At 42.0% G+C, this 21,436-nt stretch overlaps 2 protein-coding genes across 2 annotated transcripts; both read left to right on the forward strand.

Moving 5' to 3' along the window:
- On the forward strand, nucleotides 1-3,729 carry LOC105054514 (aquaporin PIP2-4). Its single transcript, XM_010936042.4, has 4 exons — nucleotides 1-425; nucleotides 1,120-1,415; nucleotides 2,757-2,897; nucleotides 3,368-3,729. Exons 1-4 carry the CDS (start codon nucleotides 125-127, stop codon nucleotides 3,476-3,478), a joined length of 849 nt encoding a protein of 282 aa, XP_010934344.1. The 5' UTR covers nucleotides 1-124; the 3' UTR covers nucleotides 3,479-3,729.
- A 16,196-nt stretch (nucleotides 3,730-19,925) lies between these two features.
- Nucleotides 19,926-20,756, forward strand: LOC140852605 (uncharacterized). Its single transcript, XM_073246061.1, has one exon. It carries the CDS (start codon nucleotides 20,071-20,073, stop codon nucleotides 20,488-20,490), a length of 420 nt encoding a protein of 139 aa, XP_073102162.1. The 5' UTR covers nucleotides 19,926-20,070; the 3' UTR covers nucleotides 20,491-20,756.
- The last annotated feature ends 680 nt before the right edge of the window (nucleotides 20,757-21,436 follow it).

A 21,436-nucleotide genomic window follows, 5' to 3' on the forward strand; every position in this document is an offset into this window, starting at 1 on the left:
TCACCTCAGTCCGCACCGAGGCCCCATATCTCTCCACCGCCGCAAGCTAGCTCCCTCCCTCTTTTTTATTTTCTCATTTTCACGATTTAAAGAAAGAAGAGTTGGTAAATTTAATCAGCGGTCGATGGGGAAGGACGTGGAGGCCGAGTTCACCGCGAAGGACTACACGGACCCGCCGCCGGCGCCGCTGATCGATGCGGAGGAGCTGGCCAAGTGGTCGCTTTACCGGGCGGTGATCGCCGAGTTTATCGCGACGCTGCTGTTCCTCTACATCACTGTGGCGACGGTGATAGGCTACAAGCACCAGTCGGACCCCAACGTGGGTGGCGCCGACGCGGCCTGCAGCGGTGTCGGGATCCTCGGCATCGCCTGGGCTTTCGGAGGGATGATTTTTATCCTCGTCTACTGCACCGCCGGCATCTCTGGTGGGTTTTGCTTTTCTTTTTTTTTTTTCTTTCCCCCCCCAAAGTTTAGAAAGTTATCCGCTTCTACTAGAAAGGACGTCAGGTGAAGGTGGCAGGATGATAATTTTGCACCAGAAAGTGGTAGGATGATAATTTTTGTGAAAATAAGTCTAAACTGTTTCTGACTTCTTGATGTCTTATTCTAACGGGGAAAAGTATAGAGATGAGTTTTAAAATTTTGATGTGGTTTTGTCAATGTCTGGTTCTTGTGAAAATAAAAAAAGAAAAAGAAAATGTTGGATAGACCTACTTGTTAACCGTTTAGGATAAGAGTAGAGGGAAAAGGAAATTCCTGCATATGTTACTGCAGCATTATTTAGTTGTGCTACCGTAAGCCCAAACGTTGGTTGGTACACGCTTTTCCTAACGACGCTTTTGTTTCAATAAAAATGTTTACATAGGTTTAAAAGAGTATTTTTTTGTTGTTTATTAAACAAAAAATAAAGAAGGAATCATTACCATTTAATGATTTAAACTCAAGAATTCGACACTAGGTTTGACCGAGCTTGATGGACAAAAATCTACAAAGCCTTCGTTCATATTGGATCCGTCAGGATGGCTGTTGTGCATTTCTTCTCAACATAAACTATAAGCATCTGATTCCTCCTCTCTGTCTCTCCATCTCCTTTGTGTTTTCTGCTGTGCATGGATGCAGGCGGTCACATAAACCCGGCGGTGACGTTCGGGCTGTTCCTGGCTCGCAAGGTCTCCCTGATCCGGGCCCTTCTCTACATGATCGCCCAGTGCCTGGGAGCCATCTGCGGCGTGGGCCTTGTAAAGAGCTTCCAGAAGGCCTACTACAACCGCTACGGCGGCGGTGCCAACGAGCTCAGCTCCGGCTACTCCAAGGGGACGGGACTCGCGGCGGAGATCATCGGCACCTTCGTCCTCGTTTACACCGTCTTCTCCGCCACCGACCCCAAGCGCAACGCCCGCGACTCCCACGTCCCGGTATTAACTCTACTCCTCTCTCTTCTTTTTTTATTTTATTTTATTTTTATTTTATTTTGGTGGGGCTGTCGGCATTTGATAATGTGTACCATACATCGTAGTTTACATCTTCCTCCCATTATACGATCTCATTGGGGGTTGGTTGGGGTTGAGGTAACCATAACAGTTGACTGAAATTTTAATTTGGTTTGGAAGTGGGTCCAAGTTGGGCCCCGGTTTAGCGTCTGCCAGTCTAAGATTTCGCCCACGGCCCGCACAATACTTGACGGGTCCTGTGTCATGGCTGGCTTGGATCTAACTTGTCAGGACTAAAGCTGGAACCTTCATGTCCACTTGGATTTGATTCAATTTCACAGGATCCTCATTTGGAGGCTGGATGGGATGAGTCTGCGTCGGATTCAGCTTCGATCATAATCTTTGGGAAGCTTACCGGAAAATTTAACATCTACTCAACCCTCTTGCACTTCTACCTTTAACCGGTGTCAAGTAGGTAACAGAATTTAGTGCGAGCAATCCATGCTATTCATATATAATTACGATCATACCAAGGACTGTCTCCAAATTGCTATGCTAACACTAGGTTATGTGCCTCCCTAGGAATTTCTTATTTGTATCCCATGAATATATAACAAAGTGACATATGAGCCCTAACTGGGGAACATAAAACTGGACTTAGTTGAACCAAACCTAAAAATTTTGATCTACCTCTTAAACCTAATTTGAAGATTTTTTTTTTTAATAAATAAACAACAATGGTCTAAATAAGAGGAGAAAGCCTTTTGGTAATACTCTTACCTCCAAGGTCCCAATGAATGCTGGATTTGACTAAAGTATTTGGATACCGATCAAAAAAAAAATTTCACCAACATGATAAACCATCATCTTCCCGCTTAAATTAATGTTAATGATGAATATCTATATGTGATCTTATATACTTTTGTACAAAACTTGTATCCTCTGCGTATACAAATGAAGGGGTCGGACTAGTCTGTTTGGTATGGTAATTTTCTTCTGTGGTGAACACCTCTATTCCTATAACCAGCCAAAAAAATCGATACGGCTAGCAAGAAAAATTGCATATGGAGAATTATTTTGGCAATTTTTCATTGTCTTGGTTATCACAACGCAAATGATATAATAGTAACCTCATCTGCAGTCACCTTAAATTAATGTAAAGAATTCAGCTTTTCACTGGTCGTATCAGAACATTCCTGAGGTGGAGGCATAATTTCAGTTGAATGTCACAGTTATCTTTACCACGATCCTTTTTCTAGCTTATACGGCAACAATATTTGTGGGTATCTTTTTTTTGATTTCTATTGGTTTCCATCATCTGTCCAGGTTTTGGCTCCACTCCCTATCGGTTTTGCAGTGTTCATGGTCCATCTAGCCACAATTCCTATCACCGGGACTGGCATTAACCCTGCCAGGAGCTTCGGAGCTGCTGTGATCTATAACGAGGATAAGGCCTGGGATCATCAGGTAATAATATACCGATTTCTAAAATATCTCTATGCGACACGGTTTTTGCTTGCATGTTTTTGGTTTATTAATGTTTAGAGACTTAACACAACGAACAAAACCAATTAAGGACCTGGCATCAGGCAAGGGTCCACGGTTGACCGCAAACAAACAAATCCTCTCCCGAAAATATAAACTCGATCAGGCTAGGGTGCGCCGATACTGTACTTTTAAAAAAAGGTCCATGGATTTGGATTTTGGAACAACTTTGGATGCTTCTGGCCTGTTCTTTATCGTTTTAATGAACAAAACCCAAGATTTAAACCCTCAAATCTCTTCCAATTAAGGACAAGTCCTTGATTAAGGTGGATGTGCCAAGCCTGGACTTTTATTTAAAAAAAGTCGAGCAGATCCTCCAACCTTCAAGGACTGGGAAAATCTCAATGATCATATAGAAACTTATGGTGATTTTTTGATGTGGTACTCTACAGTGGATCTTCTGGGTGGGGCCTTTCATTGGTGCCGCGATTGCTGCAGCTTATTACCAATACGTCCTGAGAGCTAGTGCTGGGAAGCCTTTGGGATCCTACCGTAGCGGCTGATCTCTCTTCTTCTTGAACTGAAGAAGAACAGTTATGGAGCATAAAATTGTAGATAAAAGGCCTGCCTCTACTACTGGGGGTGTTGCTTTGTGCTGCTACATTGTTCGCAACCATTGGGATTTCATTTACCGGCGTGTACGAGTGCTTCTGGGTGTTGTCATCTTCTAGCTAATCGCTTCTCCCTCTTCCACTTCTCTTTGCATCTGTAATTAAATTACTACGTAAGGCTATGAAATTTCTATCCTTTGTCATCCTTCCCTCCATTATCCATAACTAATTGTATCAAAGTGACTTTGTGATCCACCAACCACGAAGCCTGAAAGGGGAGAGAAAAAAAGAAAGAAAGAAAATGCGCCATTCATTAAAAAAAGACACAAAAATAGTGGACTAACTGATATCTGATGGTAGGCTACAATTAGAACTAAAAGTGATCGACCAATCTCAGGTGCTGATGAATATAATAAATAGCTGATTATGATTCCTTTCGGACAATGCAGAGTGCACTATCCTGCTGCAATTATGTTTTGAGGATTAACAAAGTCCAATTAATGCTATACATTCATCTTGAGAGCGTAACTTAATTGGGTGAACATTTAACAACAGGCATACAACACCTGCATCATTGTTCTGGGATAGGAGGCCAGCATGCTTCACCTCTAAGGTTCTTTTTGATTGCTTCTCTTACCTGTATATATGCTTATTAAGCTAAGATATATAGAAAGCATTCAGAGTTATATATCGGAAAACCTATGCAAGCGCGCTCTTCGATTTTACTTCAACAATGTGGCTTGGCTTGGTTTCAACCACACAAGCCGCTCAATTTACAGTCCTGGATCTCGTTGCATGTGGAGCTTGTGTGCGTTGCTCTTTTAAGGGACCTCCTGTTCAAGTTATAGATCAATAAGGTGCTAATTTGATATAGACACATAAGGAATTGTGGTCTGTAGCTCTGCTTTTGTTACCTGGCCAAGCTGACCTCATCCCCTTCCCGAGTATCCTGCAACATGACATTCGATTTGTGAGCTCCCTCTTACGATTTTTGCCGCTCTTCTTCAATCTTCCTGGATTCACTTAGTTTATTATTTTTCATTCTGCGGTGGATAAAATGTAACGGTGTCGCTTTGATGGTGATGATCACAAACACAAGATTTAGCAAGTAATGTTATAATTTATATGATTAAATTCATTCGGCCACACTAACATGCATCAAGATTTATTTTATATATTTTGATTGATCTGGACTCTAGCTAAAGATAAATCTCCGATAAAATGATAGAGATATATTAGATGGTTTGATAAAATTGAGTCTACACAACTATCGTGATAAAGTCCATCTTCCAATAACTGATTCTGAAGGGTGAGACACGTTATAAAAAGGACTTCTATAGACTTGGTCTCCGACTCAATCCAAGAACTTGTGAGATCTTCCTTATCGGATATACTCGGATAAAGATTGAAAAATAAAGATGCTGCTCAACGATAATGAGAAGCATCCAGGATTAGTTTTCTTATGGTTGCAGGTGGTTGTAGGTTGTAGATCGTTGCAGGTTTTAAATCATTGACTCGTTTGTGCTTGAACAATAAATACTGGATGTATGATTATTTTCGCATTCAAAATTAAAATTTTTTTACAAATTACTGTAGGGAGATGAATAGTAATGGCAGGTTTATGCTATGGCCAACACCAACATTAGCCTTTAATTAGAGAAACATAGAGAAAGAAAAAATTATCTATCGCAAATTTGGATTGTGGGGCCATTCCATTAGGTATTTGGTGAGGATGGATGATCATTGTCTATTGCAAATTTAAAATATTGGCATGGAAGGACGGATGGAAGAATTAGAACCCTTCCCTTCCGAAGGATGGAGAAGGGAAATGTTAGTTAATGTGCAAAGCTCAACTTTCGAGTCAGTGTGACGGATTGATGAGCTACTCTGTTCCTACTCTAAAATTGATTATATTTGTGTATTGGGTGGTGACCTAGCCATTCTAGATAATGGTATCATGATTAAATTAAGTGCCGTGGTTGCATGCATTGTTAAAGTTTCCACGAATAATAAATCTATGAATTATTGGCATGTTGTTGCATCGGTTGATTTCCATGATTTGCTGACACGAGATTTAGCACGGCGAATCGGTTTGATCAGCTTGTGTGAAGCCTCGACATTTAGAAGTGAAGTATCCATGGTTTTGTCTACCTGCGTTTGTTGATCGAAAGGGCTTCAGCCACCTCCATCTTGACGTCGTCCCACGGACGCAACATGATAGTTAGGCTCGCTACCATGATGCATACTTTTGATGGTTTCATGATTTTGGACAAGACACATGGCTTCATTAAAGGCTGGCCGAAGAGGCTTCCAGGTTGGTGTGACAACAGATTCATAGCCAGGCCCTAGGTCTCTAAGAAGAGAAGGGGAAAAAAAAAAAAAAAACTTTGTTGTGCATTCGAAGCTCTTTCTCCGGATAAGATGCTCACCATTGGGAATTTTGAGCAAAGAAATTCTGTTGAGGCTTTCCAGACCTAGGGTTTATATGCCATGTCCAAAGAATAGCCCAAGCGTCTCTTCGGACAAGGCCCCCGTGAGCCACCCTTGAGGGAGTCCATCTGATCTCCGCCACGCTTTGTAGCTTGGACGTATGGTCTGTTTGCTGGTGGAGCTTCCACCTTCTTGGAGTTCCAGGAACTTCTTTGGCATAGAAAATGATCGATCAATGGCACCATCATACGTACCTCCAGATTTTCCAATAATTTGGATTTTCCAATAGTGATATTTTAGGTCGGCTGCATAAGACAGAATTTCCAACTGCAAATGGAATAATTGTAGAGGAATTGGAGAGTTGGGAAGAAGGAATGCAGGGTGAAGATCAAAGATTACAGCAGGATCGAAGCACTCAAAGTGCAAGCTTCTGATACGATGAAGAAATTGAGAGTATGGCTATGAATCACCTTATCGAAAGGTGGTCATGCTGTTATGTATCTTATTACTGTATAAATTAAGGATTGAGTTTCCTTATAAGCAATGAATGAAAATTATTATCGAAACGATACAAACTTAGGATTTATCTGGATAATTGGACCTAAAATATTATAAGATTCATAGGACGTTGGACCGGTATAACCAGTAAAATCAAGCTAGGATAGATCTATATTTATAAAGATCCAAAATATTTTGGAAGTAGGCCGCCCGAATTCTACAGGGAGGAAAAAACGATTTGCAGATTTTCTTCATCAATTTTGCCATGATTTGCGCCTTGATGTTGGGATAATTGAGCTTGCGGTTCAAGATTCTTGCACCCCCTGTATAAGGCAATAAATTTGAGGACAAACTTGTTGATATATTGATAGAATAAATCAACAAGTTTGTCCTCGAATTTACTGTTTGATTTTGGTCATTTGAGTTCAAATTTTGGTCTCCCATGAATGCCTGATACTGTTTATAAGAATAATAATTCATATGAAAGTCATTACTATTTTTCACGATTCATCATGGTAAAGTAAACTTTGTAGGTTGGGAGTTCTCGACATTAGAAAGAAAATGCTTTACATACCCTAACAAGTGCCCAAGCTGGTTTGCAGGTAAAATGGGCATTAAATCCTTGAAGAAACTATACGACCTAGCTACGAAAGCATACAAAGCTCAGCATGGCACTCCTTCTGGCTACATGCTATGGTTTGTAAGCCAATACTCTATTAGAAAAATAAAATTATCTTCTATTTGTATATGAAAATATAAGTTATATAAACTTTAAATCCTCAATCCTTTTGGAACAAGTTGGCTGCTAATTAGAAGATGATGTCCCTTTTTTTTTTTTGTTGATTGAAGTGAGTCAAGGAAAGCCTACCTCGGTAATATTATTAGTTAAAGGGGCTCTCGTATGAGAAGATAATGTTGTTGTGAAGACATTCTTCTGAATGAATATTATTGAATGTATTTTTTTCTCCTCAAGAAAAAGGATTCTCTCAAAAACAAAATAAAATAAAAAGCCTACATACACCCTGGCCTAAATATTAAGAGCCAGAATTCTCTCAGCCAGTTCTTCGATCATGATTCCTTGATTTTCAACATGGTTACAGCTAGATGGACTCCACATGCTTTCCCTAACTTTATTTTCTTTTAAATTCACATCAAATTTTTGTTTAAAAGACAGTTCTTTATTAGTGGAACAAAAAAATATTGATTCAGAAAGTCAAATTCCTTTTTTTTTTTAAATTCTATTTGATGTAATTATAATCGATCCAAATAATCAAGAGAAATACATATAAATACAAATGGTGAAGAGATTAATAAGATGCAATAGGATCATTCATCTGATGGGATAGTCAAGCATGAGCTAATTCATAGATCTTTAGTTTTTGATTGTCGAGAAATAGAGATTTTATAGATCAAAACTAATGCATACTCAAATCATGGGCTATCCTGCAAATCATAGGTGATTGTGATATCAGGAGTTGGCTGGCCCTCTCCTGTTCAAGGTCAAACCGGAGAGAATCTGAACTCAAATATTAATCCAAGAGAAATTCTTTGTGCATCACGGGCAGCGTAGAAAATTCAACATAGAGTGCACCGCTTTATGTGATTGATCCACGTAGCTACCACTTTCTAACGTGCATTTAATGCCTGCAGTTTTAATTTTTGTTTAAAAATTTTGTATAATGAAAATATCCATGTTCTTTGAAAAAAATTATGATATTCTGTGGCATATTATGATTTCTTACATGTAGGATGTTATAATATGGCTTAGAAAATTATAACATCATGTGGCATATTATGACATCCTGCATCAAATTATGACTTTCTACATGCAGAATGTCATAATATAGAAAGAGCATTTTTGTCCAATCACTTTCCAACATGCATTTAATGCTTATAGTTCTATTTTTTCGTTTGAAAATTTTGAATGATGAAAATACCTCTGTTCTTTAAAAAAAATCATGACATTCTGTAGCATATTATGATATCCTATACTAAATTATAACTTTCTGCATGCATGCAGGATGTTATAATATGGACATAAGATGTCATAATTTTTTTCAAAGAGTAAGTATTTTCGTCATTCAAAATTTTTAAATAAAAAAATAAAACTGCAAACATTAAATATGTATTGAAAAGTAATGGCTACGTGGACCAGTCATATAAAGCAGTACACTCCATGTCGGAATTTCTTTGTCGCCCGGGGTGCACAAAGAATTTTCCATTAATCCAATGCACTAGTGGGCGAGAATCTCGTATTTGAATGTGTGTAATGTAAACAATCACCACATTCGGTTAGGGCTTATCAGCACACACTCATTCCAACCCAACATTCTATTTTTGGCTTGCACTCTTATTTGGCTCTTTTCTATGTTTAACAAGTCAACACATATTCATATTTGGCTGGCACTCCTATTTAGTCTTTCTCCTTGTTTAGCTATTCTACATTTGGTTTCTCTTTACTTAGTATGTAATCGAGATATTCCTTCTTCTTGTAATTGCTACAATAGCTAGACCTTGTAATCTATATATACTCCTATTGGAGAACAATGAAATGCAAGAATCAGAAATTATTCTCAATAAAGATATTACCTTCTATATGGTATCAGAGCCTTGAAGCTCCAACGAGCATCTCTTCTTCTTCGTCCTTCTGTGCTCTCTCAAGGCCACCAGTTCATCTATCTCCACCTCCTCCAATCCCTCTTCTCCTCCTCCACCCAACACAACGATCCCTCTCACATTTCCATCGGCACAGCATTTTCTATCTATCAAATTAAATGCATCCAATTTTTTGATCTAGAGAAAGCAAATTACTCCCTTCTTAAAGGGTCAAGGCCTGTTTGGATTCCTTGATGGCTCTCACCCACAGCCCACCGATCCGATTGCCGCTACTGCTTGGCAACAACAAGATGTCCAACTCGTAAGCCTTCTTGTTGCTTCATTATCTGAAGATTTGGTTCCTCTTCTTCTTGACAAAGAGACTAGTTTTGAGTGCTGGACCACTCTTCATGAAGCTTTTGGTTCAGCATCTCCTACCAGGCTCATGTCTCTGCATCTAGAGTTGTAGAATCTACGTCAAAAATCAGATGAGACTATCACCTCTCTGCTCCGACGTGCCAAAGCTGTTGCTGATGAACTTGCTGCCTCTGGTAATACTCTCAAGCCAACCGAATTTAATCTTCATGTATTGCGTGCTCTATGTGATGATCTACAAGATGCGGTCTCTGGCATTCTCAACCGACACACCCCTCCGACATACACTGAACTTCATGGGCTGTTACTTAGCCATAAAAGCATGCGGGCATTTAGAAAATTAACTGTTGCTGATGCCACTCCTACCAATCCTACCGTCAATACTGCTTAACGGTTCGTCCATTCTTCTAATGACCCTAGGCCCTCTATTGACCGTGGCTTTACTCGAGGTCGTGGAGGGCAAGTTTGGTCGAGGTCGTGGTCGTTTTGGTCCACCTGGTGGCCGTGGTTCTCAATGGTGTTCATTTTGCAATCGTAACAACCACTCTAATACCACATGCTTCTATCATCCTCAGCAACCATATCCATACTTTTCCTCTCCACAACCCAATGCCAATTTCTCATATTCACCATATCCAAATCCAAATCCATCTCAACGTCACCCTAATCCACCACTTCTCCCTACCCCTCACCCCTCCACTGCCCTCACTTGGTACCCAGATACCGGAGCATCTCACCATATCACTCCTGACATTCATTCTATGTCCTCCTATGATGAGTACACCGATCCTGATCAGGTGCATGTAGGCAATGGTAAGGGATTACATATATCACATATTGGTCATAGTTCTTTTTCCTCTCCCTACTCTTCTCTTTCTTTTCAGTTATCTAACATCTTACATGTTCCTTCTATTTCTAAAAATTTACTTTCCGTACAACAGTTTGCAAAAGACAACAATATCTTTTTTGAATTTCACCCCTCTCATTTTCTTGTGAAGGATCGAACTACCAAGACCATAGTGTTATCCGGTCCGAGTAAAAGAGGATTATACACTCTCCATTCCAGCCCTTCTCCATTGTCTGCATCTGTTCACATAGCCGAGAGTACCACTCTTGATGGCTGGCACAACCGTTTGGGCCATCCCCATTATCGCTTGCTTCGCTCCATGGTGAAGATCAATAATCTACCCTGCAAGTCTGCACATCTTCGTCCCCTTTGTCCCTCATGTCAATTAGGCAAGTCTAGTAAGTTGCATTTACCTCCGTCCCATCGTCGCAGTCAGTTTTCATTAGATCTTATTTATAGTGATGTTTGGAGTCCTTCCCCTACTCCATCTTTGTTAGGACACCGCTACTACATAATTTTTGTTGATGATCAAAGTAAATATATTTGGTTTTATCCATTAATGCGCAAATCTGATGTATTCTCTACTTTCTTACAATTTCAAGCCTTGGTTGAACGGCATTTCTCTCATACTATTAATCAATCCAAACTGACTGGGGAGGAGAATTTCGCTCTCTTCCTCAATTTTTTCATAAAATTGGCATTACCCATCGTGTTGCTGCTCCTCACACCCACGAGCAACAAGGAGCTGTCGAACGTCGTCACCGTCATATTACGAAAACCGGCCTATCCCTTCTTGCTCATGGATCCGTGCCCATGTCATACTGGCACTATGCCTTTGAAACAGCTATTTTTCTCATTAATAGGATGCCATCTAAAGTCTCTAGTGATGTATCACCCTTCGAACTCATTCACAACAAACCACCATCCTATGCCTTCCTACGAATTTTTGGGTGTCTTTGCTATCCTCTTCTTCGTCCTTACACTCGGCATAAAATGGAGTATCGGTCTCAACCGTATGTGTTTCTCGGCTATAGTCCCTCTCATAGTGCCTATCGATGTCTCGATTTAAAAACAAATCGTACATATATCGCTAGGCACGTTCGCTTCGACGAATCTACCTTTCCTTTTCAATCTCAGTCTTCATTAACTTGTCCACCACCATCATCTCCCTCTTCCCCACCTTGGGGCATTACATTACTTCAACCTCTACAAGAGGCCACCCCACTACCATCCATTCCTCCACCGATTCCACATTCTCCTTTGCATCGTCTGTCCAACTCATCATCGGCTGCATCCTCCTTTTCTCGGTCTGCCTCAACACCTTCCCTTCCTATGCTTTCCCCTACAACTAGCTCCCAGCAAGACAAAACCTCCCCTGACCCACCTGCCCAACCCACCCGTACACATTCCATGGTACTTCGACCCCGTTCCAACCAACCATCCGCCCTCACCACCACTATCCTCACCATAGAACCTACTTGCTTTACTCAAGCCTCTAAACACTCTGAGTGGCATGCTGCAATGACTGAAGAATTTAATGCCTTAATTCGCAATGGTTCGTGGTCTCTTGTTCCACGTTCATCTCATCAAAAGAATTTGGTTGGGTGTAAATGGGTGTACAGGATCAAGAGAAAAGCTGATGGGTCTCTCGAGCGTTACAAAGCGCGTCTAGTTGCTAAAGGATTCCATCAGCAACTTGGCCTCGACTACAACGAGACATTCAGTCCGGTTATCAAACTTACCATCATTCGGTCTATTCTAAGTATTGCAATCTCTCAAGGTTGGTCCATCCGGCAATTAGATGTTCATAATGCCTTTTTACATGGCAACCTAACAGAAGAAGTTACATGTCCCAACCACCAGGGTTTGAGGACCGCGACCATCCAGATTATGTCTGTCATCTCCACAAATCTTTATATGGGTTAAAACAAGCACCCCGTGCCTGGTTTCACCGTCTCTCCCAGTTTCTTCTCCGACTAGAGTTTGTTGCCAGCAAAACTGATCATTCATTATTTATTTTAAGGATGAGGTCTCATGTTCTCTATGTGCTCATCTATGTTGATGATATTTTGGTAACCAGCAATGACTCCAGTCAAATCTCTCTTCTCCTTCAACAGCTTGCTAAGGAATTTTCTATTAAGGATCTTGGTGATCTCCATTTTTTCTTAGGAATTGAGGTTGTTCGGAACTCTACTGGATTATTATTATCTCAAAACCGCTACATTAAAGATCTTCTTTTAAAGGCAGGCATGGTTGATTGTAAACCTGTTCAGACCCCAATGGCCATGACAAAGGATTCTGATTCAGGGGGTGCTCCCCATCCGAACCCCACACAGTATCGCTCCATTGTTGGGGCTCTTCAATATGTTACATTGACACGTCCGGATATTTTCTTTGCAGTGAATAAAGTATGTCAGTTTATGCAGTCTCCTAATACTGATCACTGGATTATGGTCAAACGTATCTTACGGTACCTTCAAGCTACAGCTGATCATGGATTACACATTCGCCGATCAACCTCTCGCTCTCTCCAAGCTTTTTCGGATGCAGATTGGGCGGGTATTGGGACTGATAGGCATTCCACTGGGGGCTATGCAATCTTTCTCGGCCCCAACCTCATTTCTTGGGTATCTCGTAAACAGAAAATAGTTGCCCGCTCGTCCACAGAGTCTGAATATAAAGCCTTAGCAGATGCATCAGCTGAACTTATCTGGCTTGAGTCATTATTTCAGGAACTTGGCCATCCCTTACATGGTCCCCCGATTCTATGGTGTGACAATATTGGGGCCACTTATCTGTCGGCCAATCCTGTTTTCCATGCTCGCACGAAACATGTCGAAATTGATTTTCATTTCGTTCGTGAACGTGTTGCAAGACATCAACTATCTGTTCAGTTCATCTCCACCCAAGATCAGCTTGCCGATATTCTCACCAAGCCCTTGGGTACCTCCCTTTTTAGGTTCCTAAGGGACAAGCTGAAGATTCGTGCTCCGATCCTTCATCTTGAGGGGGTGTATCCGCACACACTCATTCCAACCCAACATTCTATTTTTGGCTTGCACTCTTATTTGGCTCTTTTCTATGTTTAGCAAGTCAACACATATTCATATTTGGCTGGCACTCCTATTTGGTCTTTCTCCTTGTTTAGCTATTCTACATTTGATTTCTCTTTACTTAGTATGTAATCGAGATATTCCTTCTTCTTGTAATTGCTACAATAGCTAGACCTTGTAATCTATATATACTCCTATTGGAGAACAATGAAATGCAAGAATCAGAAATTATTCTCAATAAAGATATTACCTTCTATAGGGCTGGAATTGGGCCGGGCTAAGCCAGGTCATACCCCTGCTTGAGCTCAGCTTGAAAAAATTTTTCGATCTTCAGACTGGACTTAAGCCCGATTAGTTTAGAAAAAAATCGGTCCGAGCCCAATTGGGCCAACCTGAGCCTACTCTTCACTGCTTCATAGCATGGGCCCCCACCTCTGCATTGTCGTCTACTTCATCTGCCGCCACCCACGTCGATCGCCCAGCGCACCCTCATGGCCGTCGTTGTGTCCATCTGTTGCTGTTGGAGTACCCACCCTTCTCCGATGACTGCCGCCGTGCTGACCCCCTTCTCCATCTCCCCTCTGTTAGCCACCATACACGTTGATCCCCCTAATTGAGTCCGTACGACCGTCATCGCATCCACCCACTGCCACTGGAGCACCCACCCTCTACGACGACCGTCGCCACGCCGACCCCTTCCTCCATGTCCCCTCCGTCAGCACCAAGTCATAGGTGAAATACAAGGGTTGATATCACAGTGCCAAAAAGAAAAAAAAATCCACAACCACGCTTCTCCTCCCACCCTGCGTGCTTGCCGTCATCCGCACCGCACCCCCCATGACCCCTGCTCGTCGCTCCTCCGCGGTCCCTCATGCCCCCATGCGGCTCTCTCGTACCCCGCACCCATGCCCCCCACAGTCTCTCCCCTCCCTCGGCACTGCATTCACTATCCTTTTTCCCCTTCTGCCGTTGCTTGTTGCACGCAGCTCCGCGCACCCCCATCCTACCCTCATTTTCCCCTCCGTCAGCATTAGGCCTGTGTGAAACCGTCAATCAGGACAAATCTCAGAGCACAATAGATGGCATGTAATCAGGAATTTGTGAAATGCCAAGGTAACGTGGTGTGTTATTCGGACGGAGGATTTAGGCTGATATTCGAGCTCGGGCTCGGGCCGGACCAAAGGTCTGTTCGAGCTCGGTCCGAAAGCAAAATAAGTTTATTTTTTGGTTCGAGCCCGGTCTAAATGATTTCGAGCCGAGCCTAAAGCCCGACCCAAAGCCAATCCAACGGTGAATCCTTTTCGACCTTCAAATTAATCCTGTAAACACATCAAATGGGGTCGGGGTCCATTTAATTCAACGAGTCGGGTGGCCGTTCCTGTGAGGGACGCCCAAACTAATCAATTGCAACGTCCCGTTTCATCGGATTGGTCCCCACGACTGGCCCCCCATCAGGCGTGAAGAAGTAAGAGAGGTTCACGAAAGGTAGAGAGAGAAATCACGAGAGCATGACACGCTTTAATATAGTTTTGGTATGCATTGATTCACCTTCCGCATGCGCTGGTTCTTAGCAATTATGCAGGGATAAGGATAGAGAAGAGGTAGGCCGCTGCAATTCTTTGTTATATTCCACGGCTTAGCCTTTGCTGATTTTAGAAGCAATGCCCACTTTGTACACGGGCCACTACCATGTGCATAGGCAAAACTGCCCCTTCTCATTCAAATGTAGCAGGCAAGACATAATGAATGCATTCCAAAACGTGATGCAATTTTATAATGGTAATTTTAACTGGATAATTTGAACGCATCTTCTTTGCAAATAAATAAACTTGTTTCATATTAATTTTCTAGATATAGGAAACCATCATTCAAATATAGACTAATATCATTCGACGAAAGAGCATGCCAAATGTGTCTCCAGTAATAGTGCTGACCATTTTGATGATTGACGGTTATTACTGAAAATAATGTAGTAAGAAGATACCATTTGAACTCTCTCTTGCAACATTACAATATTTCTACCATAGCGCCTCCACCAAATCAACTATTTATCCCTTATTTAGCACTAGGGTTATTCTTGAAGTGGATGTTTGACTTATTTTAAATTGTGCTTTAATTTTGATATTTTTTTTGATACAAACGGACGGTCACGTTAATCTGGTGCGAGAGTAGTCCAAAAGGTCAAGATACACAAAATCCCGCAATATCAATGGGCAGTCATCTCCCTGTCCCTATAGCCAATCGATTGAGTATTCAGCAACAAAAGCCGTCATCCGATCTGCTGCAGTGTTGGCCTCTCGATAGATATACCGGACTCGCATTACAGCAGATTGGTGAAGAGAAGTCCAGACATCTCGGATAAGCGGATGAACCTCGAGCTGTCAGGCATCTCTCTGATTCTAAGAAATAACGATAGCAGTCACCCTCCAGAAAAATTCTCTCTGCATGAAGCTGCTGTCTAGCAAAGATGACGCCAGCCCAAGCGGTGTGAAGCTCCGCTGCTGGAATCGAAGGCTCCAAAAGATGAGATCCACCAGCTGCCAAAAGTTATCCATCCGGACCACGGATAACGAAGGCCACTCTGCCTTTTTCCTCCCCTCTCTGACACTGCCATCAAAGTTAACCTTGACAAACCCTGAGGGAGGGGCTCTCAGAAAATGAATTGAACCCTATGGGTCGTTGCAGGAGCAGTCAGGGAGCTCCAGAGATTGGGGATGTTAAAGAACAAAGTAGCAATATCAAACTGGTAGTACTCTTGAGCTAAACAGATCATTCGGTCTAGCATCCGATGGACAGGAATAACTTCATGATCAGAGACAAAGCTGTTCTTAGACAGTCAAATTTGATAAGCAATATAAGCTATCCACTCACCAACTATAGGCATCCTATCAGTCACACTCTGAAGGATAAAGGTAAGAAAGGATGCCAACCATGGATTAATGCTTGTCTCCCATGGGTAACCCCTCGTCTGTCTCTAAATGATCCTCGTTCTAAGGCACTGCAGGACTGCGTGCTCCACAGACTCATCCTTCATACCACAAATCGAACACAAGGTCGAAATCTCCATGTCCCTCACCCTGAAGAGTGTTCGAGTAGGGAGATGGTTTCAGAAAAGTTTTCAAAAAAAATCTGTACCCTAGGATGAGTGACAACTCTCCAGATCCATACAGCCTCAATCCATTTGGAAGACGTCGATCTGTACAAAGGGGAGAGATCCCTCAAGGGAACTCTTAGGTAGCAAGGACGATCCCAAATTCTCGTATTCTGAGTGGAGTGCACTGAAATCGAGATGGCAAGGATCTGCTCTGCAAAAGACTGCCCAAAAAGTCGGATGATCTCCTATGCTTGCCAGCTAGAGGCATCAATGATAATGAGATCCGACACCCTCATATGATCCTCCACCTTGCTGTTGACAAGGATGGACCAACGAGATAAAAGAATAGTCAAAATCTAAACGTCTTGAATCACCTCCACTGAACGACCATCATTGATTAAACATCTAATCTAGTCCATCACATCAGGTTTTCAAGCACAAATCTCCTTCCATATGAAGAAGCAGCCCCGAGTAGCTTGGATGGAAGTTTCATAGCTCCATCCACTATAGCAAGCCTGCATCACCGTACTCCACAAGTAGTCTGGCTGGATCAAAAATCTGGCCACATGCCTGACAAGTAAAGCCTCTCTCCTTATCAATAAGGAATGAATCTCTAGACCCCATCCCTCATAGACTGGCACACCATCTCTCAGGAGAGCAAACAGACCCGATGATGATTGCAGCCAGATCCTCACAAGAAGTTGCAAAACTGCTGCTCCAGCTCTCTGATACAAGCCACAAGGATAACCGTATGGGATAGAAGGCACATCAGAACAGAGCACAGAACAGATCTCACCAAAGTGGTCCTACCCATGAAGGAGAGGGCATTGGCCTGCCATCCCTGAAGATACTCCTGAATCCACTGCTCCAAGGGTCTGCACTCAGTCCGCTGTAAGTGATGGTTAGTGATCGAAACCCCGAGATAGATCAGCATTTTGACTGCTCCTGAATTTTCAGGATCTCCCTGATCGTCAATCTGACTTGGGCCTTAGTCTTAGGGCTAAAAATGACAGCAGACTTCTGAATATTAACCAATTGGCCAGACGTCCGGTAGTAGGCCCTGATAATAGAGGCAAAATGCTCCACATTTCAGATGGAGGCACACCTGATGAGGAGGCAGTCATCTACAAAGAGTAGGTGTGAGAGTGGCTAGACATTAGGGGCAGGCCAATATGGCTTCACGGCCTTTTCCTAAACCGCTGCTCTCAACGTCCTGGATAAGGTATCAGCACATAAAATGAATAGGTAGAAAGAGAAAGAACAATCTTGGCGAAGGCCTATAAAAAAAAAAGAAAGAACTTAGTCGAGGTTTCGTTGACGAAAATAGCGAAGCTCGGGCGCTCGACGCAGTCTATGATTTAGTTAATCCACCCCTCCTCAAAATCCAGCTCTTGAAGCATCCACCGTAAGAAAGCCCAACTCATCTAATCATACGCCCGCTCTATATCCAGCTTGATAGCCATGACACTACGAAGACATGGAGCTCTCAGGAGATCATGTATGAATTCCTAAGCAAATAAAATATTGTTGATGATCGATCGACCTTCAACAAAAACACCCTGCTCTAGGCTAATCAGACAAAGCATCAGCAGCTTTAGCTGCCCAACTAGAACCCACGCACATACCTTGTAGAAGGTGGTGCAGAGACTGATGGGCCTAAAATGCTCAGGAATCAAAGCGTCAGGCCACTTCAGAATAAGTGTAATGAGGGTCCGCTTCCACACTGTTGGAACACCTTTGGACTCGAAGGCCATCTACATCGCCTCTACCACCTCCTCCCGGATAATCGATTAGTACCGACAGAAGAAAAATAGAGGAAAACCATCAGGTTTCGAGGCCTTATCCTTACCCAAAGACCAAAAGGCCTCACGCACCTCCTCAAAAGATACTGGTCTAGTCAAAATCTCATTCTCCTGTGTGGAGATGCGGACGATCGACTGAGCATCAGGAATGGAATAGTTTTCATTTAGCGATCTCGTCAATCGATCTCTAAAAAAATGAAATATCTTAGTGCGGATCCCTCCACTCTCATCTACTATACTACTATCACTTCTCCGTAGCTACTTAATGGGTATTAAAGAAGCTTGAAATCAGATGGGATGAAAGTCGAGATACTGTATGAATTCTTATCAAGCAAAAGTTGATTTATCCCTTTCCTTTTATCTTATTCATGATTTTGGTATATCTTTTACTTTTCTTCTCATATTTAAATGCTTGGCAAATCAAAATCATCACATCATAAACAAGATAAAGAACCAAGAGCATTCCTCTAATTGTTCCAAGTCACAAGTGATCGTATTAGGGTAGGCTAAAAATATGCAAGTAGGCATAGATCTTAAAAGTTTAAACCAAGTAGTTCATCTTTTGAGCTATTCATGCTACTCAATCTGCTTGTATGAGTCAAGATACCTCAGCCAGCGAAATTGGTTTAAAAGATAATCAGCAAAAAACATATCCAATGGTTTTTAAGAAAATAATTTGGAACATACCGATTGGAGTTGAGCATTAGACCTTCGCTTTTGCTAAGAGTCATCAACAACAACATTATTTACATCATAAGAGAAGATTTTTTTTTGAAAAATAAAGTATTGGCGTGAATCGTCAGGTGATGGCCGACTAAACTGACATCCAATTAAGTCGATAACCGATTTTGATACCAGTTGACAATCTAATCCAGATTTTGATCGTTTAAATACGGCATGACCGACTAATAGTTTGATGCATAACCAACACCTCTACGTGATCTTCGACTGAGGACTTCTTCGATATTTAGTCGACTATTTCAACCTCAAAAAAATAGGGGTCGAACGACGGTTATATAATGTGAGTATTAATTATTCATAATTATGAGATCATAAAACATGATAATTATCTAGTAATGATTCATTATTCAATTCTCATGGTGGTTACTAGAATAGCTGTTTCCTTGAATCTAGTAACGTCTACGTTTTCGTATTTTAAGAGATGGAGGTTATAGAATAATGATAATTTTATCTTATATAAAAGAAAATAAGAAGGGGATCTAGAGAGATTTCTAAAATATATTTTATTGCTCTTATTTTTTTTATTTTTTTATTTTTTTTACTAATTAACTGAAATATCAGAAAATTTTTTATCGGATAAATTCTGATAAATGAACTTTCTTTTTAGATCTCCACGTAGTTCAAATGCCAGGCGCACTTACTCGATACGAGCCGGACTATTTCGTCGTAGTTCTGCAGCAGCACAAAGTACAGCAGCACCTATGCAAATAAAAAGGAGCTCTATACAATTAGTGGTTAAAATAACGCTGAGAACTCAGCCGATTATTTAATAAAAATCTATCATTTTTATAACCTGTGAACGTTTTGTTATTCCCTTTTTTGTTCTTGAGCTTTGAGCAAGTCCTGCTAACATTTCCTATGCTGGAACTTAGACGAATCAAAAGAATCATTCTCAGCTGATTCCGTTGTAAGAGGGGCATTTCAGTACGTCAAAACCAGAAGGGATCACCCGCCCAGCATCATCATTCTGCCCTTCTTTCCCCGTGCCATCAAAAAATTCCACCCCAAGCAAAGCAACCAGCCTTTCCCCTCTTTCCGTCTCACATATAAACCCCTTCACTTCCCCCAAGACCCTCACCCTCACTACCTCAGGGCACAAGAACTGATCGATGGCCACCTTTGTCGTCTTCTCTTCTCTGCTCTTGTTTTCCTCGGCGCACGCTCAACTACATCCTATAGTGCCACAGCCTCGCGCCCCACACGGTCTGGTCTTCGAGAACCCCATGTCGTTCCCTCCCTCGGCCTTCGAATTCTTCCATCCGAAGAGCTCGCCGCCGGCGGAAGCGCCACTGCCTCTGGTGTCGTCGTTCCCGGGTGCGACGTCTTCGAAGGCGAGGGCGGAGCAGGTGGTGGCGAGCGTCTGGTCGGCCCCGCCGAGCCACGGGGGCGTTGGGGCCGGCGGGGTGGCGGCGGTCGTGTTTGGGCTTGTGTTCGTGGTGCTCGTGGCCATGGGGGCCTCTTATGTCGTGGCCAAGCGTCGGGCCAACATCAGTCGGGCTCATACCTTGGTCCAGCCCGACGCAGTCTAACGAGGGCATCGCACGATATTTTGAAGTCTGTTATAAAGGACTGGTAATCTGGCAAGCAGCACCGGCCTCCCTCCTAGAATAGGTCCTATATCAAACCTCCTGCCCGTGCTTGTGGATTTAACATCTTCAGTTATTTATGTAGAAGCTATAAGCCGGTTAAGCGGTGTGGATTGGGTGTAATAGTAGTGAAGTGCTCAACAAGTTAAGCGCTTTTTGCTCGTACCAAAAATAAAAATAAAAAAGTTAAGCACTTTTACTTAAACTCGTGTGCTCCTTTTCCAGAGTCAATTGGAAAATAGTCATCAGTGCTGGCACGACCTGAATTTTATTGAGAAAAAATGCTGCAAAATTGCGAAGAGTTTGAAAATAATTTGGATGACGGAAACGTGTTAATTACAAACAATTTAAGAGCATCATGTCAAAAATAAGCATGCAAAAAGAAGATGATTCCATAATCAGCAAAATATTAGATAATTAATATGCAGTTCAGTAGGACTTTTGTTCTTGGATTGTTCATAATTTGGATTATAAAAATTTATGAATAATCAATCGATCGATCCTTGATGGATCAAGAAGAAAAATGACTCAAAAATTCATTCGGCCGATGGAAATTAGAGCATTTTCATCTATCCGGATGATATACATTGTTACCATGTCCGTCTTGCTTGTAATCAAGGGGGCTATCCTAGAAAATATGAGAAGCATCGAAACAATTTTCAGGAGGCTTGCCCTGACGGACCATGGGTTTAATTAATTCTTCGACGTCAACGCCAAGATCCATATGCTCGTGGACCGCACGTGCGCACTCCCACCCCATCTGGCCATCCATGTAATTAATTCGATTGTCCATGGTATTTTGATCCGGCAGCATCAAATCCTACATTGCCAATCCAATCCAATCCAGTCAAAACATCGAATCATTCGAAATAAACCAACGAAATTAACC

The sequence above is a fragment of the Elaeis guineensis genome, chromosome 11 (assembly GCF_000442705.2).
Source record: "Elaeis guineensis isolate ETL-2024a chromosome 11, EG11, whole genome shotgun sequence".
Taxonomy (NCBI): domain Eukaryota; kingdom Viridiplantae; phylum Streptophyta; class Magnoliopsida; order Arecales; family Arecaceae; genus Elaeis; species Elaeis guineensis.

What these genes read in the sequence shown, in the direction of transcription:
- LOC140852605 (XM_073246061.1), top strand. Translation starts at nt 20,071, where the DNA reads ATGGCCACCTTTGTCGTCTTCTCTTCTCTGCTCTTGTTTTCCTCGGCG.
- LOC105054514 (XM_010936042.4), top strand. Translation starts at nt 125, where the DNA reads ATGGGGAAGGACGTGGAGGCCGAGTTCACCGCGAAGGACTACACGGAC. An exon ending in CTGCACCGCCGGCATCTCTG is followed by an intron (nt 426 to 1,119) that starts GTGGGTTTTGCT and finishes GCATGGATGCAG; the next exon opens with GCGGTCACATAAACCCGGCG. An exon ending in CCCGCGACTCCCACGTCCCG is followed by an intron (nt 1,416 to 2,756) that starts GTATTAACTCTA and finishes TCATCTGTCCAG; the next exon opens with GTTTTGGCTCCACTCCCTAT.